General features: G+C 41.4%; 2 protein-coding genes across 4 annotated transcripts in view; both read right to left on the reverse strand.

Annotated features, from left to right (window-relative positions):
- The window catches only part of LOC308389598 (fibroblast growth factor receptor-like 1), a 35,684-nt gene extending 32,551 nt beyond the window's left edge, over positions 1 to 3,133 (reverse strand). Inside the window, exons 1-2 of one of the 3 annotated variants that reach the window (XM_080871087.1) lie at positions 2,788 to 3,132; positions 2,136 to 2,231 (exon numbers count right to left, since the gene is read on the reverse strand). Coding sequence is in view for 1 of the 3 variants with exons in the window: in XM_080871085.1 (XP_080727211.1) it covers positions 2,136 to 2,220 (85 nt within the window). In the remaining 2 variants the exon portion in view is untranslated. Of the gene's footprint in view, positions 1 to 2,135; positions 2,232 to 2,787 lie in introns of those variants that run through there. The other 2 variants (XM_080871085.1, XM_080871086.1) reach the window with 2 other exon arrangements.
- A 2,091-nt stretch (positions 3,134 to 5,224) lies between these two features.
- zfyve28 (zinc finger, FYVE domain containing 28) overlaps positions 5,225 to 21,641 on the reverse strand; it is a 31,408-nt gene continuing 14,991 nt past the window's right edge. Inside the window, exons 2-14 of the mRNA XM_080871088.1 lie at positions 15,426 to 15,566; positions 13,313 to 13,450; positions 12,933 to 13,135; positions 12,709 to 12,798; positions 12,520 to 12,609; positions 12,336 to 12,437; positions 10,759 to 12,246; positions 10,465 to 10,560; positions 9,622 to 9,785; positions 9,416 to 9,532; positions 7,437 to 7,541; positions 7,199 to 7,302; positions 5,225 to 7,100 (exon numbers count right to left, since the gene is read on the reverse strand). Of these exons, the coding sequence (XP_080727214.1) occupies positions 6,969 to 7,100; positions 7,199 to 7,302; positions 7,437 to 7,541; positions 9,416 to 9,532; positions 9,622 to 9,785; positions 10,465 to 10,560; positions 10,759 to 12,246; positions 12,336 to 12,437; positions 12,520 to 12,609; positions 12,709 to 12,798; positions 12,933 to 13,135; positions 13,313 to 13,450; positions 15,426 to 15,566 (2,970 nt within the window). The 3' untranslated portion in view covers positions 5,225 to 6,968. The remainder of the gene's footprint in view (positions 7,101 to 7,198; positions 7,303 to 7,436; positions 7,542 to 9,415; positions 9,533 to 9,621; positions 9,786 to 10,464; positions 10,561 to 10,758; positions 12,247 to 12,335; positions 12,438 to 12,519; positions 12,610 to 12,708; positions 12,799 to 12,932; positions 13,136 to 13,312; positions 13,451 to 15,425; positions 15,567 to 21,641) is intronic.

Genomic DNA, 21,641 nt, shown 5'->3' on the forward strand with positions numbered 1-21,641 from the left:
TCTAATTAAAATGCACCAAAATAGTACCATTCATTGTGCACATTGTTAGCTAGCCCCGGTGCATAACAGGGACACCTGGTGCCTCTGTTTTTTTCTCCCAGGGTGCATTTCTGCAGATCCATATGTCCAGGCTGCTGCATTCCTCGTTTAGCAGAGCCGAACAGTCCCCGGACCTGTCACCACGTTAGAGCTCTGCTGGGACACATCACCGAGCACCTCCTCCAGCTGCTTGGGGAGGCAGAGCAGCACATTTGGGGGGGGGGGGCAGAAGGTGCTAAGATGGAGGAAGTGCAGTGGCTACAAGGGGGTCCAGCTGTGACGTTGCAGCACAGAAAGAGGGAGGTCTGTGTGTATATGACTGAGTGTGTATTTGGGGCTCTCTGTGGTACTAGGGCAGGGGGTCCTGGGTCAGATGTCACCTGGTGACTGACAGCAACAGGCTCAAAGTCGTTCACCCAAACTTACTGTCCTCTCAGGTGCACTGCCTGAAGTGTTTAGATAACAGCAGTAAAGTAACACTCCCTACGTGTTTTTACTGTTTCACACACAAGCGAAAAGGGGGCCCGTCCTTTATGATTTCATTTACATTTGTCAACGATGTCATCATACACTGTTAAGTTTTACAGGGACAGCTTAACAGCTCTGCTGGCCTTCGCTTCACTACAAAAGCAGAAGCTTTGAATCAACTACCCCCACCTACAGGCTATATTTCACAGCATGTCAGAGTCAAGCTGTTGCATTTGGACTGTAACACAGAACCCACTGTATCCCTGCTTCTGTTGGTGGAACTGTGGGATATTTACACTTCACAGACTGTCAGGGAACGTACAAAAATCATCTCGCTCAGACTCCCTGCCAGCCGCATATCTGCAATTGTACATGTGTCCCTGCATCTGCAACCACTTTCAGAGAAATTATGAAAAGCAGGCTGCAAATTCTTCCCATTGCCTGACATTAAATCAGCTCAGGACCCATCGGACCTCGGCTCCCCACCGTCCAAGCTGGCTTCCCCGTTTTGCTTTGCTCCCTCGCTGACATATGTTAATCTGTAAACACAGAAAATTGCCTTCACATCTTGTTTACTTTTGGTTTGGTTGTGCCGTGAAGGCACGGCTGCCACGCTGTGAATGAGGCATTGTCTGCAGACCCACAGATGTAATCTCCCCCTCTAAACCGCCGCCAAGCCTCCCACCCCCGCCTCCTGCCCCCTTCTACCTTGAGCCATGATAGCCACATGCAGGTATTGTACCTATCAGACGCCTCTTGAATCCACTCACACGCTGAGCGGGGAGAATAAAGAAGGCGCTATAGAGCCTGCTTGTTTTGCCAGAGAATAATCTTCGGGGGAAATGTTCTGGTTTTCAGATTTCTCTCATTAAAAACTGAAGCGAAGTTACAAATTCTGCCTCTGGCTTTGACTCATGCCACTGGATTGCATCAGACATGGTTCAGTAGTCGGTGATGGTGGATGAAATCACAGAAATTGTCTCGAGAGCTGTTCACGAGCTGTTGACAAGCTCACTGTAAGTTGTCTTTATAAAGCAGAGTATTGATACTGGCACAAACAACAGCACAGTGAACTGTGGTGAGACTGAGGTTTCCCACTCTCCAGTCGGGGTTACGGTCAAGAAAATATGCACGCACATGAACACACACACAGACACAGGGTGTTGTGAGTCAGGCTGTTTGGCCAGCTACTTGAGAGCTGGACTCTTACACCAACTTGTGTTCTTTCACCCTGGGAAGCTGATGGATGATGTTTGTTTGGTTTTGCTGTAGCGAATGCACACACACACACACACACACACACACACACACACACACACACACACACACACACACACACACACACACGCTGCCATGACTGAAACACACAAACTAGGGGTAGGGGACGGGCTGGTTTGCCCTCTCTCATTCTGCTGTCCTGTGTTGATTTTGGGCTGTGTTTAGAGATTTTTGTGAGTTTTAAGTTTTCCATCTCTTCTCTGCGCGACAGCATTCAAAACCCAACTGAGGCTTTCTTCAGGCTCACAGGAAACCAGCCAGTCAGCTTGGTTAATAATGAGCTACGACTGCTGTATAAATGAAAAGAAAAACCCAAAAAATAAATAATTTTAAAAAATGAAGCAGCTCACCTCTTACGCAGTCAGTCAGCAAAACAGCCTCAAAGATGAGTAACACAATCTTCAGGATGTCCATGCTGTCCAAAGACAAATTCATCTTCCCTAAACCTGAAAGACACATGCACAAACAGTTACACTGCTGGAGGATATCAAGACATTTGTATACAAAATAGTTTAAATACTATAGCTTGCTTATAAAAGTCCTGACCAAACCTAATATGCACTATATCACTAACAAACTGGAGGTTCCCAAACTAAGACACCTGGGATCTTTTTGTGGTTTATAAGGAAGTTTAAGGATTTTAAAATGAAAACCAAGCAGAATTTATTTAATGGCAATATTAACATATAAAGTTAACGTTAAATAACACAGGATGTGTGCAGTTTTTCCACTCCTTCCAACTACAGGTAGACACCTAGGTTTGGGACTCTACATTAGGGTCAATATTGAGGGTTTAAAAAGTGCTGAATATCTTAATAGCACAGTTATGTATCTAAACGACATATTCAGATACAAAATCAAGGTCTGGGAAAGCAAAGCGTTCATGGAAACTGTTGCATTTGGCTAGTTTCTTGATGTGCTTACAGTAAAATATCCCTCCAGCTGCTCAAATGAAGGTCGGGTGAGAATGCAAATAAAAGTATAAATAGGACTTTAACATACCTTAATATTCAGTGAATTAAGTCAGCCTCGTATCAGCCTCTTGACTGAAATGCTTTTAGCTAAAGTCCGTGTCGAGTCCATGAATCAAAAGTGACAGCGGTCGACTTTCCACCGACCTCTAACAGACCAGCACATGCCTCTCTCCGGGATAAAATAACGGATTCACGGCTGCAATAAAACCGGACACTTCCATAAATCACAATAACAAAGTTTCCAAAGTGTTAGGGAAAAGAAAACGCAGGGAAGTCCAGTCCGGTCCGTGTAGTCCGCTTCATCCACAGAGTGACTTTTCCAGGAGCGCGCACACAGCCGAGACTCGCTGTCCGTCCCAGCGCTGCAGCTGCGGGCCAATCACAGCCTGCAGAGCCCGGCCACGTTTAACTCTTTATCTCTCAAACCAACCTCTTCATTACAGAGCTGTTATCCCACCGCTGTCAGCTCAGCGCACGGGAAAGAGATAACAGCTGCAAACTGTTAAGAAGGATGCCATGCAAATAATGGGCCTTATATAAGCCATTCTATTGTTCTAATATAATATCTGATAAGAAATAAACACAATGAAAACAGTGGAGGGGAACATTTTGATTTTCAGACTAATGTGCATCCCTGTATGGAGGTCCCCAAGTGCCAAAATGAATCCAATAAATACATCATTAAATAATAACGTTAATATGTCATTAATTAATCAAACTAGGCAATAAATAAATGCATCCATAATTATTTTAAGTATAAGTGATTTCATTTAAAACACTTAATAAAATATAATGTTTTACTTGTTTCTGATTGTGATTAATTAATGACACGTTTAACCCTCTAGAGTTTAAATCACATGGCCAAGTTAAGATTATATAGTAGCAAGATGCACTCTCACAGAGTCTCTGTTTCAACTTGTGTCAAAACTGTGACTTTTTAGCTTTCAAATTGTGTTGATAGGCCAAGTAAGTCCAGAATAAATATTTTACTCTGAATTCTGTTGTCAAAATTCAAAGCAGGATTTTTTTTTTTGAGGAAACCCCCAGAGCCTATTTGCAGAAAAACGCATCAACTAATCAAAATGTATTTGGTTGCGTAGGAAGAGGGAACAGTTGTGGGAGTGACGGTGGAGAAAAAGTGAGCGATAACAATAGCGAGTTTTCACATCTGAGAGATTTGTGACATTTAGCATGTTTGCAGTGTATACTTCAAATCAAAAGCAGCCACAAACAGCCAGTTGATCACAGAATATTCATTATAAGTTCATTATTTAACTATTACTTCTTTCCTATTTAAATTAATTAATAACAACTTAAATTATTTAATGATATATTTATTTAACTCATTTTGGCACTTGAGGCTCTCCATACTCATGTGCACTAACTCAGAGATGTATTACATGAAGACATTGGTTTTAGCTGTTTTACATAATCCAACTTAAGTTATATTATAAAAAGATACTTTTAATACCTAAATGAATCAATATATAAATTATATTGTTTGAGTATAATTACACCATGATTTTTTTACTTAGGAGCTACAGCTTTGAAGTAAGTGTCATCATTAATGTAACGGATACCTGGAAATACTGCCGCAAATGCCCAGATTAAATTACAAGCTTCAAAAGTCAAACTTATAGCTCCATACTGTAGCACCCTGTGCTGTGAGTAACACCCATTCAGTATCCAGATACAATGGTGCGAAGCCATGAACATGTGCTGCCACCTACTGGCTACAGATCAGCTTCTGCCATGCTGAAGAATTTCAACTACAATCACTGCTTCACTCAGTAAGTACTTGGAACTTAGGTGTTTTACTGATGTTTTGGCTCTCATTCAGTATTGACAGTCATGTTGCTGAGTTATTTGGCCCTCTAAAGGTACCTTTAAAGAGGGATCTCTTAAGGTTTGGTTCTCATTGGATGCGTCATCACCCCTGTTTGGATGAATGGGGTGGGGATGTCCAACATTACATCCCTCTCTGCTAGATGACCTGCCAATGGTTGATCAAATCTCAGCAACAACAAACCATAGGCCTGGTGTCGTAATCCAAACCTACCTGGTAGCTTTCATTCCTCTCCATGTATTCCTTCCCAGGAACAATCAGCTACTTGATCACCTGCTATAGTTAGGAAACTTTAGCTGTGTCCAATATCTGCTTTTAGAAATCCTATAATTGGGCTGGATGAAACTCTGACAATGTGGTACTCAAACTCCATAAAGAAATTCAGTTAAGGAGGATCATCAGTAGGCCCACACTGCCCACTCCAGTGCCAGGAATATAAATGGCAAATAGAAGCTAAAATTATTCCAGGCTTTAAATGATCATCTTTACATAATATCAAGACAGACACATTTCAGCTCGCAACTGTTCCAGTCATGGGACGGTGAACATAACATACGCCCTGCAGTTTTTCAGTCTCTATCCGTTCCGTGAATAAAGAGAAGACTACTTTTAAACAGGAAAAAAAATCATTTATTTCAATATACATTGCATTTAAAACTATATAACAGTATTTATTCAATATTTTACACAGCTCTCATCATGGAAATGGACTGAAGTTTTAGAAAATAAGACCAAGCTCTGAAATAATATGATATCCCAACCTTTAATTACTGCATGATTCCATGTTTTTTTTTAAACATAAAGATAATTATAGCTTCATACATTATTTTTGTTCTTTATAAAAGAAAAACCACACCTTTCCAAAGTAAGTTCATATGTTTCTTTGATGAAAATAAGATTGATACAGCAGTATTTAGTGATTCTTAATATGTAAAGCCTGAGGAACTGCTTTAAGCCAGAGCAGAATGGATAGGATGTGATATTTCGTAACAGGTGCTCAGTGGTCCATTTTGGCCACTTGAGAGCAATCAAATGTACAAACCAATATACTGTAGCTATGGAAGATACTGTGTATGCTGTCATTGCTGTGGAAGCAGATTTAAGAGCAGAGAGGAAGTCGAGAGTAAATGACATCAATCTGGGAACAAAAGTAATCTGGTCCTGACCGTCAGTACCACCAGAGGAACGGATGAATATAATTCAGTGTAAACACATATCAGCAAAACATTGCTCTTCTGAAAGGGCCTGTAGATGCATTTCAAACAGCAGAGGGATGTCTCTTAAATGTGGAGGCCCACTGCAATTAGTAGTCACAATATTGCACTATAGCATCATGAGAAAGAGAAACCCAGCGAGTATCAACGGGCCTGTATTCCTGTAGGCCAGCACCTGAAAAGGCCTCTGGTTCAAAGCAAATTATACACATTGTGGTGCTAATCAGGGCACTGAGTAATGAGAGGTCAACTCTCCACTCGGGGGCCTTCCAGACCTAACAGTGATGACTAAGAAATCCCTTTTATTCATCTCAGCGTGCAGGAGAGTCCCCGGAGAAAACTCAGTGTGCCGTGGTGCAACAGTAAAAGCAATGGGCACAGCCCATAACCGTGGAGAGGTGAATGGACAGTCTTGTTGAAATTCAGACTCCATCTTACAAAGTGATACAGAATTAGACATTCACTGCCATTAAAAGCATGAAGGAATCTCAATATAAAAGTCGTCCATCGTTCACTTTTGCTTGACTGGGACTGGTGGACTGGTGAAGGTTGCTTTTCAGTTCCAGTGCAGAGCAAATGTTTACTGAAGACATTTTAGTGTTTTTATTACCAGAATTACCGTTATTTACATGTTGATCACAACTTACATTCTTTTGATTAATCCAAGACTCGTGACAGTTCGGGCACAAATATAGGAAGCTCGCTAAAGCATCGGAAATATTTCACAAAGTCCTTTCATTTACACCGGAAGCTAAAAAACGAAAAGGAAAAATAAGAAAGAAGAGGGGGAAAAAGGAGGCCTGTTTCGATTTTGCTACAGAGGACCGCTGCACAATGCCAGTTTAATATCTGTTATTGCCAGCTTTTCCTCTTTCCTGTTTTTAAAAAACATGTACAGGCATTTGTGCATCATGTGGGTGCAGAGAAACCTGCTGACACACCAGAATCTCTTAGAAATATTAAATCGGAATTCAGTGGCTTTTTGTCTGGAATTTCTGACGTGTCATCTTTGAATGGCCATGCTTAGCTGGTACAATTACGACCATTAGGGGTTACCCGAGCAGTGCTGCTTTTGCTTTGTACACAGCTTTCTGTCTGTTGCATATGTCCTTGTTGTGGCAGACTGTGCATTCGCATGGTTTTCTGAGGTCAGATGCCCGCCTTGTCACTGTAGAAGGGCGTGACATGGAACATGTAGCAGTGTGTGCAGACCCTGACAGGCTTCACCTGACCGTATCGAGGCAGCGGAGCAGAATGGGAAGAGCAGCGAGAGCAGAAGATCTGAAACGACACATCATGCAGTGTATCACTTACCATCCACATGATAACGCATGAATTATCAGTTTGATCGAGTTCACGTTAAACCGAACAGATCGTACCTTTCCGCAGCTTCTACAGTGATGTTTCCTGCGGATAACAGTGAACGGAGCCTTGCAGGCAATGCAGGAGTTGCAGGCTTCATCAGGGACCCAGTCAGGAGGGTCTGCACAGAGCCAAAAAGAAACAGTAAACACAAAGCAGAGCTGTCACCAGCTTAACGTTTGCTGAGAGAAGGAGAAAGGAACTGGCTGACATTTCAAAAAAAATCTGTGTGGGTCTGTTTGTGGATTTGCTGACCTTCGAACTGGCCCTCACGGGCCTTGGCTGCCAATTCCGATGAGGAAATGGTCTCCTGACACAGAGCACAGTCCTCCAGGACTGCGCTGCGCATAACAGGCCCCGCTGAACACCATAAAAGAAGAAATGTGTGTTGTGTGACTGATTGTTATTTAGTTTAACAGCTCAGTTATAAACAACAGTGCAAAACTGCTGTTAGCAAAGACCCTATAGTGTTTTCTAAGCTGTTTTCACATATGAACTTAATTAACTGTTAATATGAAACAGTAATGGGAGGATGAAGTGACTAGATAATGTGACTAACAGCATGCAATTTAAGATTGCACTGCTGTGTCCATTACTGTGCAAGCTGTCGTTTTATTACATTTGTCACTTGTTTTGGGCCAAGCACCTGGTTCTGTTTTGATGTGGTTGTGTATTTTTCTTAGCATATTTTTCCAATATGACACAACCAGAAAAAGCCCCACTAAAACACTGCGTGTACTAGGGAGCTGGCAGTGTAAAAAGACATGCCTGATGTGCACTTGCACCCCTGTCAGGTGCCATCTAGAAAATTTTGGGGCGACAGTGCAGGCCTAACAGCTTTATTTAAAGAAAACAGAACTCGAGGAAAATTTAACTCTACAGCCAGAGAGAGAGACTGAGGAGGAGCTTCTTCCCGCAGGCGATACGGTCTCTCAATCACACCACCACACAGTACTGACCCACACATATGGTTCTTACACACACACTGGACTTTCTGGACTTTGGTTTTGCACAACACTGGTCACTATATTCTTCATTTCCGGTTAATACTTGTACAGCTGCTGTTATTGTGTATATATTTATTTATATTTAGATTTCTTCATACATTCTTATATAGTTCTATATTGTGTATTGTGTATTTTGTTGTACAGTTATTTTATTTTCAACTTTAATTTATATATTTATCTTTATCTTATTCTTCCCAGTTAAATTTACCCTTCATTCTAATTTGTGTTGTACAGTTATTTCATTTTTAACCTTAATTTATATTTTATTCCTTCCTAGTTAAATTGACCCTTTTTAATTTTTCATATTTATTTCCTATCTTATTCATAGCCTTTTCCTTTTTTTGTTCTCTTTAGGTCACGAGCAGTTGTCCAAGCATTTCACTACATATCGTACTGTGTATGACTGTGTACGTGACAAATAAAATTTGAATTTGAATTTGATATTCCTTACAAAGACCCAGCTACCACCATTTTTCGTCAGTTTCCAACCATGCCATAAAGAGCTAAAATGCTAGTAACATTTGCTATTATTTATTTATGTTGCATCTAACTGAGACTTTTGATGCAAATATCAGGTGTTGCAAATGTGGCAATGAGGATAAAGAGAATAGCAGTATTTGAACATGCTCTCCAGTGACTACATTTGTGAATTTTTGTTTTTCAAATGGGGGATTAAATCCCATTATAATGGGATTAAACTATTATTATTTATTTATTTTTAAACAAGCAGTTTTTCACGATCAGAAATGTGTTCTGTTTTATGTTAAGCAGCTTTTTTTGCTCACTTGGGGGTGCGCACCTATCACTGTTAATTTAGAGTTAATTTTTTTCACATGGAGCCTCATTAGGGAAACATCAGGCTCATTAAGTAAGGTGGTAGGTATGGTGTGTTTTTAAAGAGCTTTTCACTGAAAGCAGCTGCCTTCAGAAAACGATGCTATTCGAGTGAACAATGATCACTCTCTGCACATAATTAATGCAAGCATTCATTTTTACACTGTCACACGATCCATAATCCATTGTTTTGATTAAAAGAAAATCATATTGTGGCCACTGGTTAAATCTTTATAAGAAAGTTTAATCTTTTGAGCAATATGACTAAATACTAGTTACTACTTCTGCTTAATTCAAAAGGCTGTTTTGACTTCAGTCTTTAGTCTGTTAAAGAGAGAAAGCAAAATATTGTAACACTAAAAATATCTCATAACCAAAAAACACCTTTCTGACCTTTCTTCTGCTTATCATTGTCTCCTTCCTCACACTTGGTTGCCATGACTTCAAAAAGAGTCTTGAGGATGCTGCGAAGGTCACTCGCATAGTTGGTCTGCAGCTGATCAGCAACACCTGCATCACACAAAAACACAGAATGGAGATCAGGCCAAGCGAGAAAAAGAGGTGAGTAGAGAGCGAATCAAGAATGAGAGCTTTTATACCTGATATACAGACAAAGAGACGGTGGATGAGGTCGCTGCTGCTGTGGAAACGAGATCTGATCTTGTTTCTGGCTGCTGCTTTGGCAACTTGTACGGCCAGCTGGATCTCCTGCTGGTCTGGGTCTTCTGATGTCCCTGAGCTGGGAGTCAGACTGCTGACAGGACTGAAGGGAGCGGTGAGACACAGTGAAGGATCATCAATTAACATCTGTCCCCAAACGTCCATACATCATTTTCACAGTCAGTTTACATCAATAAAAGCAGATTTCCATATTTAAAGTGGACCAATTATCCTTTTCCTGATTTTCCTCTTATATATGCATACAAATTCACTATGTACGAGACATCCTGAGAGCCAAACGGTTCAGTTTGCTCTTAATGCTCTGCTTCTGTTTTCTTTTTCTATTCTTGAAAACTGCACAATGTAGATGAGAGTGGATACAGCTCTGGCTGTGACAACAGCACCCCTACAAAGCCTCAGTTCAAACCTTCTGTTTGCAAGAGGCAGCCAATCAGAACAAAAGTGGAGTTGCCTTAAAGTGAGAGGAGCTAAAAAAGCTTGATTTAGACAGTAAATTAACTAATGGTCCAAAATAAAATAAATGAGGACCATCTTAACTTTGCAAAGCTACTCTGGTGGAGTCCAGGAATAAAATCTTTGAAGCTCCACTTTAATACAAAGTGGAAATAAATGCACAATAACACCATTTACTCTGCCCAAATTAACAAATGCATCATTTTTTTTAAAATTAGCCATTAAAGGTTTCTTTAGTTACTGTGAATGTGAGCAGGAAGTAAGCACAAACATGAGACAGACACACATTTGGATGAATGATTTGTTACCTGGGTGTATATGCACTGCTCGACAGACTACATGTGGTGACCGACACACTCTCACAGTCACTACCTGACACAGAGCTGAGTGGAGAGTTCTGAAAACTAAAAATAACCAAATACAGAGATTCATGCATATATATAAAGACTTAAACAAAACAAACGGATATGAATATTAAGAGAAAAGAAAGTGGAAAATTGTGATGAATTAAGGAAAACAAAACAAACTGGATATGTGTTAATGGAGCATGGAGGAGTCCATGTTCGCCACATAAAATATTGTAAAATGAAACTGAAACACACCTGGAGCTTCTCCTGTTGTCCTCTTTGGTGTACCTCTTCATATCCTTATTTTCTGGATTTTCGTTATCCATCTCCTTGTCCCTCTGTCGGCCGCCACTAGTATGTCTTTTTTCAGTCCTCAGCTGGTGATTACATGGGGAGGCTCCATTTCTGACACTAGAGCTACAATCCTGAGCCTGGTGTCCCAGCCCAGGAGCCTCTTCGAGTGGCTCTGCAGAGCAGGAGGAAGGAGGGCTCAAATGGGCCACGTCGTCCTTATTGTTGTGTTCGTGAGGACGAGGAGGGAGCCGACAAGCAGAGGACTGAATGACAGCGCTGGAGGCAGGCGTCGTACAATGTTTGTCCAATCCCAGAGCGAGCCCTAAACCGAGTCCAGTAGTCTCTGTGGTGATGGCATCCTCGTGGCCATCCTCGCAGCTGCCACAGCAGACGCAAGAGTTGAGCAGGCAGTGAGTGGCCACCAGGGGGCCACAGGGCTCAATCTCAGAGGGAGTAGGCCGAGGTAGCAGCAGCTTGTCCACAGCCAGTTCTGTCAAGCTGGGTGAGTGAGGGTTGAAGATGACTGTAGCAGACAGCTTCATGCCTCCCATACGATGGGCGATGACTTCAGCTGTTTCAGACGCTGTCCCCTCTAAACCCATGTCCCACCCATTGGTGTAAGGCAGAGGTTCTGAACCAGGGACATTAGTACAAGGGGGACACTTTGCAGTTGGGCAGTGTGTGTTCAGGTTGCGTGGCTGTGGACAAGGCTGCTCAGATGTTGTCTCAGAAAACCAGCCGTTCCTAACCGAGTCTGGCCTTGGTGCGAGCTTGCGCTGCACAGGACGAGCAGACTCTTTGGGAGGAGAGGTGACATAACAGCGAGGCTCTCTGGTGATGTGTTCTCCTGCTGCATCCAGGTCCTCCATGAAGAAGACCCTGTCTTCCTCCTCTGTACAAATGCCCGTCCTTCCTCGGCTCCCCAAGATTCTGCGTGGAGAGACCTCTGTGCTGGAAACCCCACTGGAGCCTGCAGGCTGTCCTCTGTTGGGATCGTGGGCTGGAGATTGACCCTGGCTGGGAGGCGACAGCAGAGTCGACATCTCGTCTCCCACGCGGTACACCATCATGTTGAGCTGCTCCAGTTCCTCCTCATCGTACTGCATGGAGCATGCCAGCTCAGCCTCCTCTGCCTCCTCACAGAGTAAACCCTGCTCCTGTTCCTCCTCTCCCCTCACAGTTTCCACCTCCTCCCAGCCTTTTTCCACTCCTGCCAACTCTTCCTCCTGACTGGGACAGACAAGCGCAGCCGGTGGCTCCTCTTCTCCCTCACTCCCCCTTTTGGAGATTTCATTAGCAGGACTGCAGGACGAGTGATTCTCTTGGACTGGAGCTGGTACGCCGTTTGTGGCCAGCGCCTGGCTTGTGGACAACTCCCCTTCTTGAGAAATGCACAAGTTTCTCTCTAGCGTCATCAACTCCTCCTTAGTCAGGGTCTGGAGCAGGTCTCTGAAAAAAGCAGCACAGGATAGCTGGAGCATAGTGATAAACTGTGAAAAAATACATTTGTTGCCATGTTAGATATTCATGGCTTTTACCTTATTTTCTTCAGTAAAGTGCGAAAAGGCCTGAAGAGCTCAGACATATCCTCTGATTTTCGGTCTAGGTTGAGAGGTCCCTCTGGATACACAACCAGCCCACTAAAAACATGTTTAAAATTCTGTAAGAGGGTGCAAAGGAATGGAAAACAAAGAGGGCAGTGAAAGGACAGGCAACACTTACCACACAATGGCCAGTCTGGGAATTGTAAACATCAGTGCAGGTTCATAGTCATCAATCATGTCCTGTGTGAGATAGCCCAACTTTAGGGCCCTGAAATAAAAAAAAGTAGTCAAATTAACCGCATCATCTCTGTGTGGTATTTCACAGAAGAGGATTATTTAGCAGAAAAATGTCTGTCTATAAATTCACCTCTCCACAGTCTCACAGAAGAGCACAATCACCTCCTGCTGTACATAGTATTCTTTGGGAGACTTCACAGGCACCATGGCTGACACGTAGCTGCCAGTGGAAGAAAACAGAAAGTGGAACGTAATGACTTTTTGGCACACTTGCAGAAATATCATTAAGTGGACGATAAATCTAGATTAACCCAGTGCATACCACTGATAATAAAGTCTTGTCTCTATTTTTACCTGAGCTCAAACTCAGCAAAAAGGCTGTCAAAATGTCGCAATGCGTCCTTCATGCGGTCTGTGTACAAGTTGAGGTCTCGCAGGGCCTGGTCTCTGGTGATGTTGCGTACCTCCTCCAAGCTGCGAGTAAGATCCTTAGCTAGGGGTCTCATAGCTATGCTCTCTATCTCCCTGTTCATGATAATGGAGCCTGCAGCCAAACACTGGACAGGAACAAGCAGAGATAATATAATTATGCACAGAGAATTAAATTGTTTACGATGGCACACTTGGCATTCAAAAAACTCAGTGTGTGAAAAAAAAAAAAATTAAATATCATTTTGTTTTGAGCCAGAGAAAGGTCATTTTTTCCCAGATTGATGAAGTTGTGAATACACTACCTCGGCTCCAAACCACAGTTGCCCTGCCAAGTTGTCATGACGAATCTCCTCGGGGAACTTGACACAAAAATCTCTGTTGGCCCGGTCGAAGGGGATACATTCATCCATGATCTGACTGATGATGTTCAACACGTTGTCCTGCAGATGAACACGGGAGTGACAGAAAACTAAATTGAACTAGTGGCAGAGAAAAACACGAGCGAGTGAAAGTCTGTTCTTGAAAAGCGTTTTTTTGTTTTGTTTTGTTTAACTAATCTTGGTCAATAATCCGTGCTTAAACATCGGTCACCCTTTCAAGAAGGCCATTATAGCGCAGTGTCTGAGGACCATTGATTAGGACGTGAATGGGAACAACTTGACAAACACATGAGACCATTATGGCCCTCACAGCTACATTTTCCTTCAATAAAAACATTGAACTAAAGCCCATAATTCCAGCAGTGAAAATGCACTGTCACATACAACAAGAGCTAATCAAGAGCTTATGTGCCGCTGGCATGTACAACAGCCATAACAATGACTTACAATGAGCCTTTCACTCAACCGCAGCTGCACTGTGCACTGTAATCTTGTCGGGCACAGCACTGCGTCTTTCTCTGCTCGCCCCGAGGAGAGAGATTAAAAAGCTTTGAGAGGGAGAGCTTAACCACTGATTCCTTTATGGCTGTGTTCTGCACATGTGTCTGGGGCCGGTCCAAGTGCCACCTCAACGTCTGTGAGCGCCTCCCAGCAGGGGACACTGGTGATAACCTTCACTTATGTTTGTTTCCACGTATTCAGGAGTTGCGACTGCAGCGACACCCTGAATATGACACAAGACTAGCTTCCTTCCTCCTTTTTTTTTTTAAGCCCATCTCACTCTCCTTATTGTCCTCATCTGGCCTCTTCTCTGCCTGTCTCTTATGTTTCTCCATCCATCTCAATCTTTGTCCATTTTGAAAGGCACACGCACGCCTGTTCCAGCAGGCCACACTGTAAGAACAGCAGTGCCAACATAATGTGAGCAGCATGCCAGCAACCCCCGCAGAGGTCCATGAATAAGAGCTGATAGCTGCAGTGGCAGGTTCAAGCACAACATTTTGGCTTGAATGTACTTGCTTTCTATTCTTAGGGCCTCTGGGCTATGGGGTATCATGCTGCTTCAGTCATTCTCAAAAAAACCTTAATGCCTTTGAGAGAAGCCACTCTAAAAAGCCTCCTCTCTAAATGTATAAGTGCTTAGGAATGGCTGTTAAATATTTTCATTGAAAAAAATCAGAGACTAATTAAAAATCAGCCTAATTGAGAATATAATGGAGAAGAAAAAAAAGGTGGCAGCACGGCAGAGGGAAGGATGGAGAGGAAAGAGAACAGTCGGGGATCAAGTGATGACCTTATTAGGTGGTTCTCCCCGTGCGCTCTGCCAGTGGGGAGGAGGCTAAGGCACAACAGGTCACATGAAAACCTCCCCTACCACCTCTAGGTCTTTCAGCATGACGCAGCATAGCAGCCATCACTCATGCCCAGCATCACCCGCTAATCTCCTCTCAGCCTTGACCTCATGAAAACCTGCAACAATGCGCTGCACGAGCACATAAATAACCCACCATGAATTCACACCTTAAGATTCTTGTTCTGTGGCTCAGATTCAACCTGATTTATATTCAGAAGATTAAAATGAGACCAATAAACCAACTCTAATCCCAAAAGGAAATCATCTCACGTTATAAAATGCCTCTTTCTAAAGAAGCCACTCCGGTAATCATTTACAGAGAGCCCACGTGACACAGGGCTCTGTGTTATCAGAGCAAAGTTAACTGTGTCAACTGATGGCTTCCAAGCAAAGTCTACTTATCTCACTTATCAGCAAGACTGTTTCATGCAGTGTTTACTAAGGCAACAGTCATATCACCGCGCCTGTGTCCGGAAAGGGATAATAGTGGCTGTCTTTATTTTTAGTTGAGAGGCCAAATCAGGTTAGAGTCAGGAAATCATGTCAATTACATTAAAACAAGCAAAGGAAATCAAAACCAAACCCAAAATCGGGGTTAATTTACCTAAATTACAGATTCGCGTATCTACATGCATTGCTTGTAATAAAAGACAGTGAAAGTTTTGCTTGTTATCTGCCAACCTGACAGGATCTGAACTGGTTGACCAGCAGGGTACATCTCTGAGGGTCCTTCCTGCCGTCAAGGCTATCCAGCTCTGTGGCCACCTGGTTCAGCTCTTCATCGGCGTAATAGAACTGGGCCAAGAGCTGAGGGTCTGTCCTCTGCACAGAAACACAAAGCAGTAATTTCAGTATTTGACAATCAAAGCAAGGCAATGTAAATGGCATAAGCTTATAAGTTTCAATTACTTTATGATGTGTATCTATCCTTTTATCACTGACTGTTATTTCTTACCATCGTTCATCTATAGAGATTAGGGGTATTATTTCTATTCACTTCTGGGTTTAACTATTGTGCCTCATCCATCACATAAAGCCTCTTCTCACTTTTTGATAAAGGTAGCCTTAGCTACAAAATTAGCATATTAGTATTATACTAGTATATTAGCATTTTCTGCAAATAATATAATATAATTGGCCATCTTTAGGCATATTTGAGTATTCTGGGTATTAAAACATAAGCACTGAATGGAATTATTAGAGACAGAAAGCATTTGAAATCATCCTGAGTGACACTGATCCCCCAGAGCAGTAGTTTCTGAATGTTACTCTGTCAGACAATTAAAAAACCATGAAGTGTTCATTTAATATTTTAGTGAATGTCTTTCATTTAGTAAACATTATTAACTTAGCGGCAAAGCAAGCAGTTCAAAAAGGTTGAGCACCCCGCCTGGTTCTGGACGGGGCACAAGGCACAAAGTCATCTGACCTAATCTTACATGTCATAAAAAGCACAGTGTTTACAGAAGAAATCACTATACATGAAAGCAAACAACAAAACCTTTACTAGAAACAATACAGACAAGGTAAAGCAAGGACTTGGAAGTCTTCAGACACTTTGGTAAGATGTTTGACTCCTGACCCAGATGTCGATATATAAAATATGTCACGTAACTGTTGTGTTTTTACTTTCACAACAGTCGCTGATATCATCTACCCATGCATTTTCTTAACAGCTTATCTTCTTCAGGGTCAACTCTGGACAGGTTGCCAGTCACAGGGCTAACAGCATGATCGCTACCGATGGCTTTTGTGATCATTCTTATGAAGATACATATACTCAAACTGACTTTAGCATTCAGTGCACACTTTATGGTTATGTCTTAGTGTTAGCCTGGATTGGATTTAGACAGACACTCATGCATCTTACCACAGGCCTTTTTCGCAGCAACCCTCTCACATTAAGCAGCAGGGAAACACAGGTGTTACTAACGACAGTGGCGAAGGTTCTGCTCGGGTTTAAATATGATTAATAACACCTGTGTTACCTAACCTTTCATAACAAAATTGGTGCTGTTTAAAATGCCCTAAAAATAAAACACAAGAAGTCATCCAATAGCGGCCATTGTGTTGCGTTTATCAGACATTTGTTACTAAAAAACAGAAAAATTGACGCTCTGCTCACTTAACAAAACGCTACGGTTATACAACTGAAGCTAAACAAGATTTTTGGATGGATTTGTTGGGTCGGTGAGTCACTCACACTCAGGGTTTGAAGGGGGAATTTCTAACAGCTGAGCAAAAAAACAAAACAGATTTCTAGCTGAAAGATGATGTCACGATTCAAAATGGATTTCCTAATTATATTACTTTCATTACAGGGTGTAGATCATTATTCATCATTGTATGCTCTCTCTCTTGTTAACTGTATGCATTGAGCCTTGTGTTTGGTTGATTATTACTGATTATTATTTCTCCTTAAACATGGCAACATTTAAGGGAATTAAGTGGAATAAGATTTATTGCCAAGAAGCATAGTTACAATAAAGAACCACCCTGCAAATAGAAAGGAAACCAAGTAAAAGTAATAAAAAATATTTTCTAATTTGCTCTTCAACTCTTTACTGAGGAACTAATAATCAAGTAAGAGAACTGTATGTTGTATTCATTCATTACCACTTGTAGACTGCACAGTGGATTTCTAGGTATAAATACATTTTGTTCTCTATCTTACCACTTTCTGCGTAGGCTGTACAAGTCAGTGGTATAATGTATTAAATCTCTGTTGTTATTAATGTTGTTTTACCACTTAACCTTTTGTTAACAGGTGGAGTGTTTATGTAAACGTACTTTGTACCCAGCTGTCAATTTAACGCTTCAAGGCAACTTTTCATTTCTCATACAGGAGCTAATCTCACACGAAAGGAGCAAAATAAAAAGAGCACAACAGAGGGAGAAGTCACGCCAAAGCAATTAAGCACTAACAGGACACAGAGGACGTATAACAAACCAACATACTGCTGATCTTTAGGGACAAAAATAAAATCAGGTAAGTAGGGCGCTGTAAAGGCCAGCGTAACGCAGGTTGCTTTCCCATTTGCTGGGATTGATTTGTGAGAAATACAATAGAAATTCATATTCGTACATACGCACATTTCACAAACACATACAGTATGAGGAAATAAATGACTAACCCTGCTAAAATCTAAACAAAAGGAGCTAACAAAGGTTTATAAGCAATGCTGTGCAAAAGTCTTGAGCCACACCTTATTTCTTTAAGTTTTGTTAGGAAAATAAGAAATCTGAGCAGTGTTTAGAGGCGCAAACATATGAAGGGCATTCAGAGTTGTTCTTTCAAGTTTGGCCACATTTTCTGTCCTCTATCAAGATGATCCAACACTGCTTCAATAATGCTGAACTTGGGGTTCCTGTGTGTGTATTTTTTTTTCCTATCCAGGAACAATTTTACTCCATTTGGGGTCATTGTCATATTGAATAATGAATCTGTTGCTTTCCAGATCGTACTGTATGGTGGATCCAATCTGACAATAACTTTTCTGCACTCATAATTTTAATTCTGACAAGATCCCCAACATGACTGGCTGAAAGACAGACCCAAACCATGACAGAGCCTCCACCGTGTTAGAGATGGCTACAGACACTCACTGTTGTACCCATCTCCTGATCTCCTCCATACATTTGACCCAGAAATTAACATTTTGGGTTCATCACTCCATAAGACATGTAACCACTGATTTTCACTCCGGTTATTGGGCCATGTATCCAGTCTTTGCTTAAAGACTTGACTTTCAGATACTGTTCAACAACCTTTCATAGTTTTCAGCCCTGTCACTTCTTTGTGCCATGATATGTCATGTTTTCAGATAATATATCTTTGGGAATTACATTGTTGGTGCAAAAACTATTTCACGCCCATCAAACTGTGTTAAAACTGTGAAAATAAAAACGTTTTGAAATACCCTCAGAAAACGTGGAAAACTAACTAAACTGCTTAAGGCAACTTTAAGAAATTACAAGAAATTTTGGCTCCTTGGAAGCAAAATACAAGGAAATGAGGAGTGGCGCAAGACTTTTCCACAGTACTGTGGTATAAAAGCTCCCTGGAAGAGCAGGTGTAATTAGAGAGCCTAGCGCTGGTGGATATCTCCTGCCATGTGCTCTTCACTGTGGCGAAAACGCACAACACAGCAAATCACTTCAAAGTAGGGCTGGGCCATATTATACCGTTCACGGTAATACCGGTATAATGTTAGGCAACGATAGGAAAATGAAATATCGCGATAGAATGGGAGTAAAACGCGCATGCGCAGTGCCTTTGTTTTCATACGCACATGGCCGATTGTTGAGTGAAACTGATGAACCAGAATTGGTTTGTAAAAATGGTGCAACTTCCGTGATGTGGAACTGGTTTGGTGTTTGTCCGTCAGATACACAACAAAGCACATTTTTTTGCAGAACATGCAAGCGGCCGTTGTTATTGTCGTATTTGTCGGACTAAGATGCTCTTAAATCTTCAGGTCAAACGAACACTGCAGCATCACTAAGAGTTAAAAACTGTCTAAATTCTTTCATCTTTAATAAAACGATCAGCATTGCTGCTTTACCAGGTGTAACTATAAAGTTTAACTTCCAGGCATCCATGAAAACAAAAGTTATTACATTTAACGGAGTTAGAAGTTAGCAGGAAGCTAGCGGAAGTTAGCTCGCTAGTTTCGCTAGTTACCTAAGCATGATATTGCATGTTCTGACTGAGAGATTTCTGAAAAAAATCAAACGTACAGCTCTGCTATCACTTCCAACATAAATGAAGACAGGAAACTAAACAGCAGTGACGTTTGTAGGGTTACTGAAGTTGGGCTAGCTGGTATATAATGATGTGCTACGTGATCGCTAGCGACACAGCTATGTTAGCATAACATAAACAGTGAAGCTGGAGGACGAACACTAACACTTTTCCACTTATAAAAGTTAACGTGAAGGTTCTTCATGGTTAGAGACAAATGCAATCGCATGGCAGGATGCTGTAAACGGACCAAACTTCAGTCAGGAGAACAACTGAGATAATCCATCCACAATACGAGGTTAGTCATTAATATACTGCAACAACATGGGAATAGAGCAGCTGCAGAGAATTCAACATTAATGAATCAATGGTACAGAAATGGAGGAAGGAAGAAGAATGAGTTTAATAAAGTTTGATTTATCTGACTGCTTTGTTTCGCTTAATGTGCCATATAATCCCGTGCACCTTATGGTCCAAAAAATACGTACTGCACACTGCAGTTTAATGTTGCAAAGCACCTCTTTTTAACTTCAGTGGATATTATACATGGTTATGCTCAGGATATGTCAGCCCATTTCTACTGGAAATGCCTTTTGGTTAAACTTTCAGCAAGGAATTTGCATTTGCACTGTTACATTTTTATAAAGCTTTAATGTACATAAAAACCAGCTTCTTGTTTAAGTGAAAATAAATGGAAGGTTGTCTTTTTGCGCTAGTAATGTTTTGGAGTTGTATTTTGTCTCGCATCAATTATATCGTCTGTTATATCGTTATCGCAAATTTTCAAATATATATCGTGATAAATATTTTTGGCCATATCGCCCTGCTCTACTTCAAAGCTTAGCGCGAAGCACACACACACAGCCACAACACACCAGGCAGAAAAAGATACGTTAAAAAAATGGAAACACAACAACGGTTCATCTATAATTGCAATTCAAACTTAACTGGACAATCTAGATACCAAATTTCCATTTCAAGTGTGCACAAACGCATACACACACATCCTGCGAAGGGCTTCTGTTAACCAAAAGGTTAATGGTTCTGAAAACGGCGACCACATACCGATGTGCATCATCACAAACCACGCAGCCTCAGTGATGGCACAGGAGCTCAAAAGGCCAGCATGACTGTGCAGACTGGAAGCAGAGAGAGCTGCACCAGTAAACATTTGCCTGCTGTGCACTGACGGGAAGTGTTTTTTTATGACGTGAAAAACCAGAGAATACTGGTATTTATCGGAACCTCTCACAGGATCTTTTCCCTTAAGTTTGCAGTGTTTCCTGTTGCACGATGCTCTCCCCATGGAGGCGTGCTTCTCTCTCTCTCTGAATATGATACATGGTGCTGTTCCCTCACTCTCTTGCTCATTAATAATGAAACAAACAGCAAGAAGAAAACAGAGATATCTCCTACAGCTGGGTCGCATTATTACTGCGAGGTGGAAAAACTACTGTGAACATGCTGCTCTAGAAAGGTTATTAGCAGTAACCAAACACGTCCTGGCAATCCTAATTAACACGTAGCGCACAATAAAAGAACATTTTGTACATTTTTTTTGTCAAGGTCAAACTTTTATTAGATGACAATGCAATCACAAGGAAGATAATGTGTCTTTCCCAGGTAAAGACCCATGTTAAGATGACTGGAGAACAGCGGCACTAAAGTGAAGCAGATCAGCATTTCAATTCGAGCTTAGGGCTCTTTCAGTAGGGCAGATGTTTGTCATTGCCAATACGACACCCACTTTGTATCCAAACACAGCTTTTCAACTTGCTACGAGTAAAATCAATAATATCCCAGCACATTTTGTTCATGTGTGTGAATTTTTATGCAGTGTTTCATATGCCGTGTTATGTTTACTGAATAAGATGGAAGCAGGGAGCAGAGAAGGCCTTAACAAGGTTGCTTTACACCCTACTTACATAGACTATAAATGAATACATGATAAATCCAGGGTAATACTAAAAATATTTTCATGAATGAAAATGTTTTCAGTGACTTCAATCTGTTTATGAGGATAAAAACACCCAAATTGTGAGAAAAATGGTAGATTTATACAGGAAAAGTCAGATCACTGAGACTAAAGGCAGACTTCTGGGGGAAAAGGCCATTAAATGTTAGTAAAAGTCATAATTCTAAGATTATCAAGA

Source organism: Rhamphochromis sp. 'chilingali' (assembly GCF_963969265.1).
Source record: "Rhamphochromis sp. 'chilingali' genome assembly, chromosome: 21".
In the NCBI taxonomy this organism is placed as follows: domain Eukaryota; kingdom Metazoa; phylum Chordata; class Actinopteri; order Cichliformes; family Cichlidae; genus Rhamphochromis; species Rhamphochromis sp. 'chilingali'.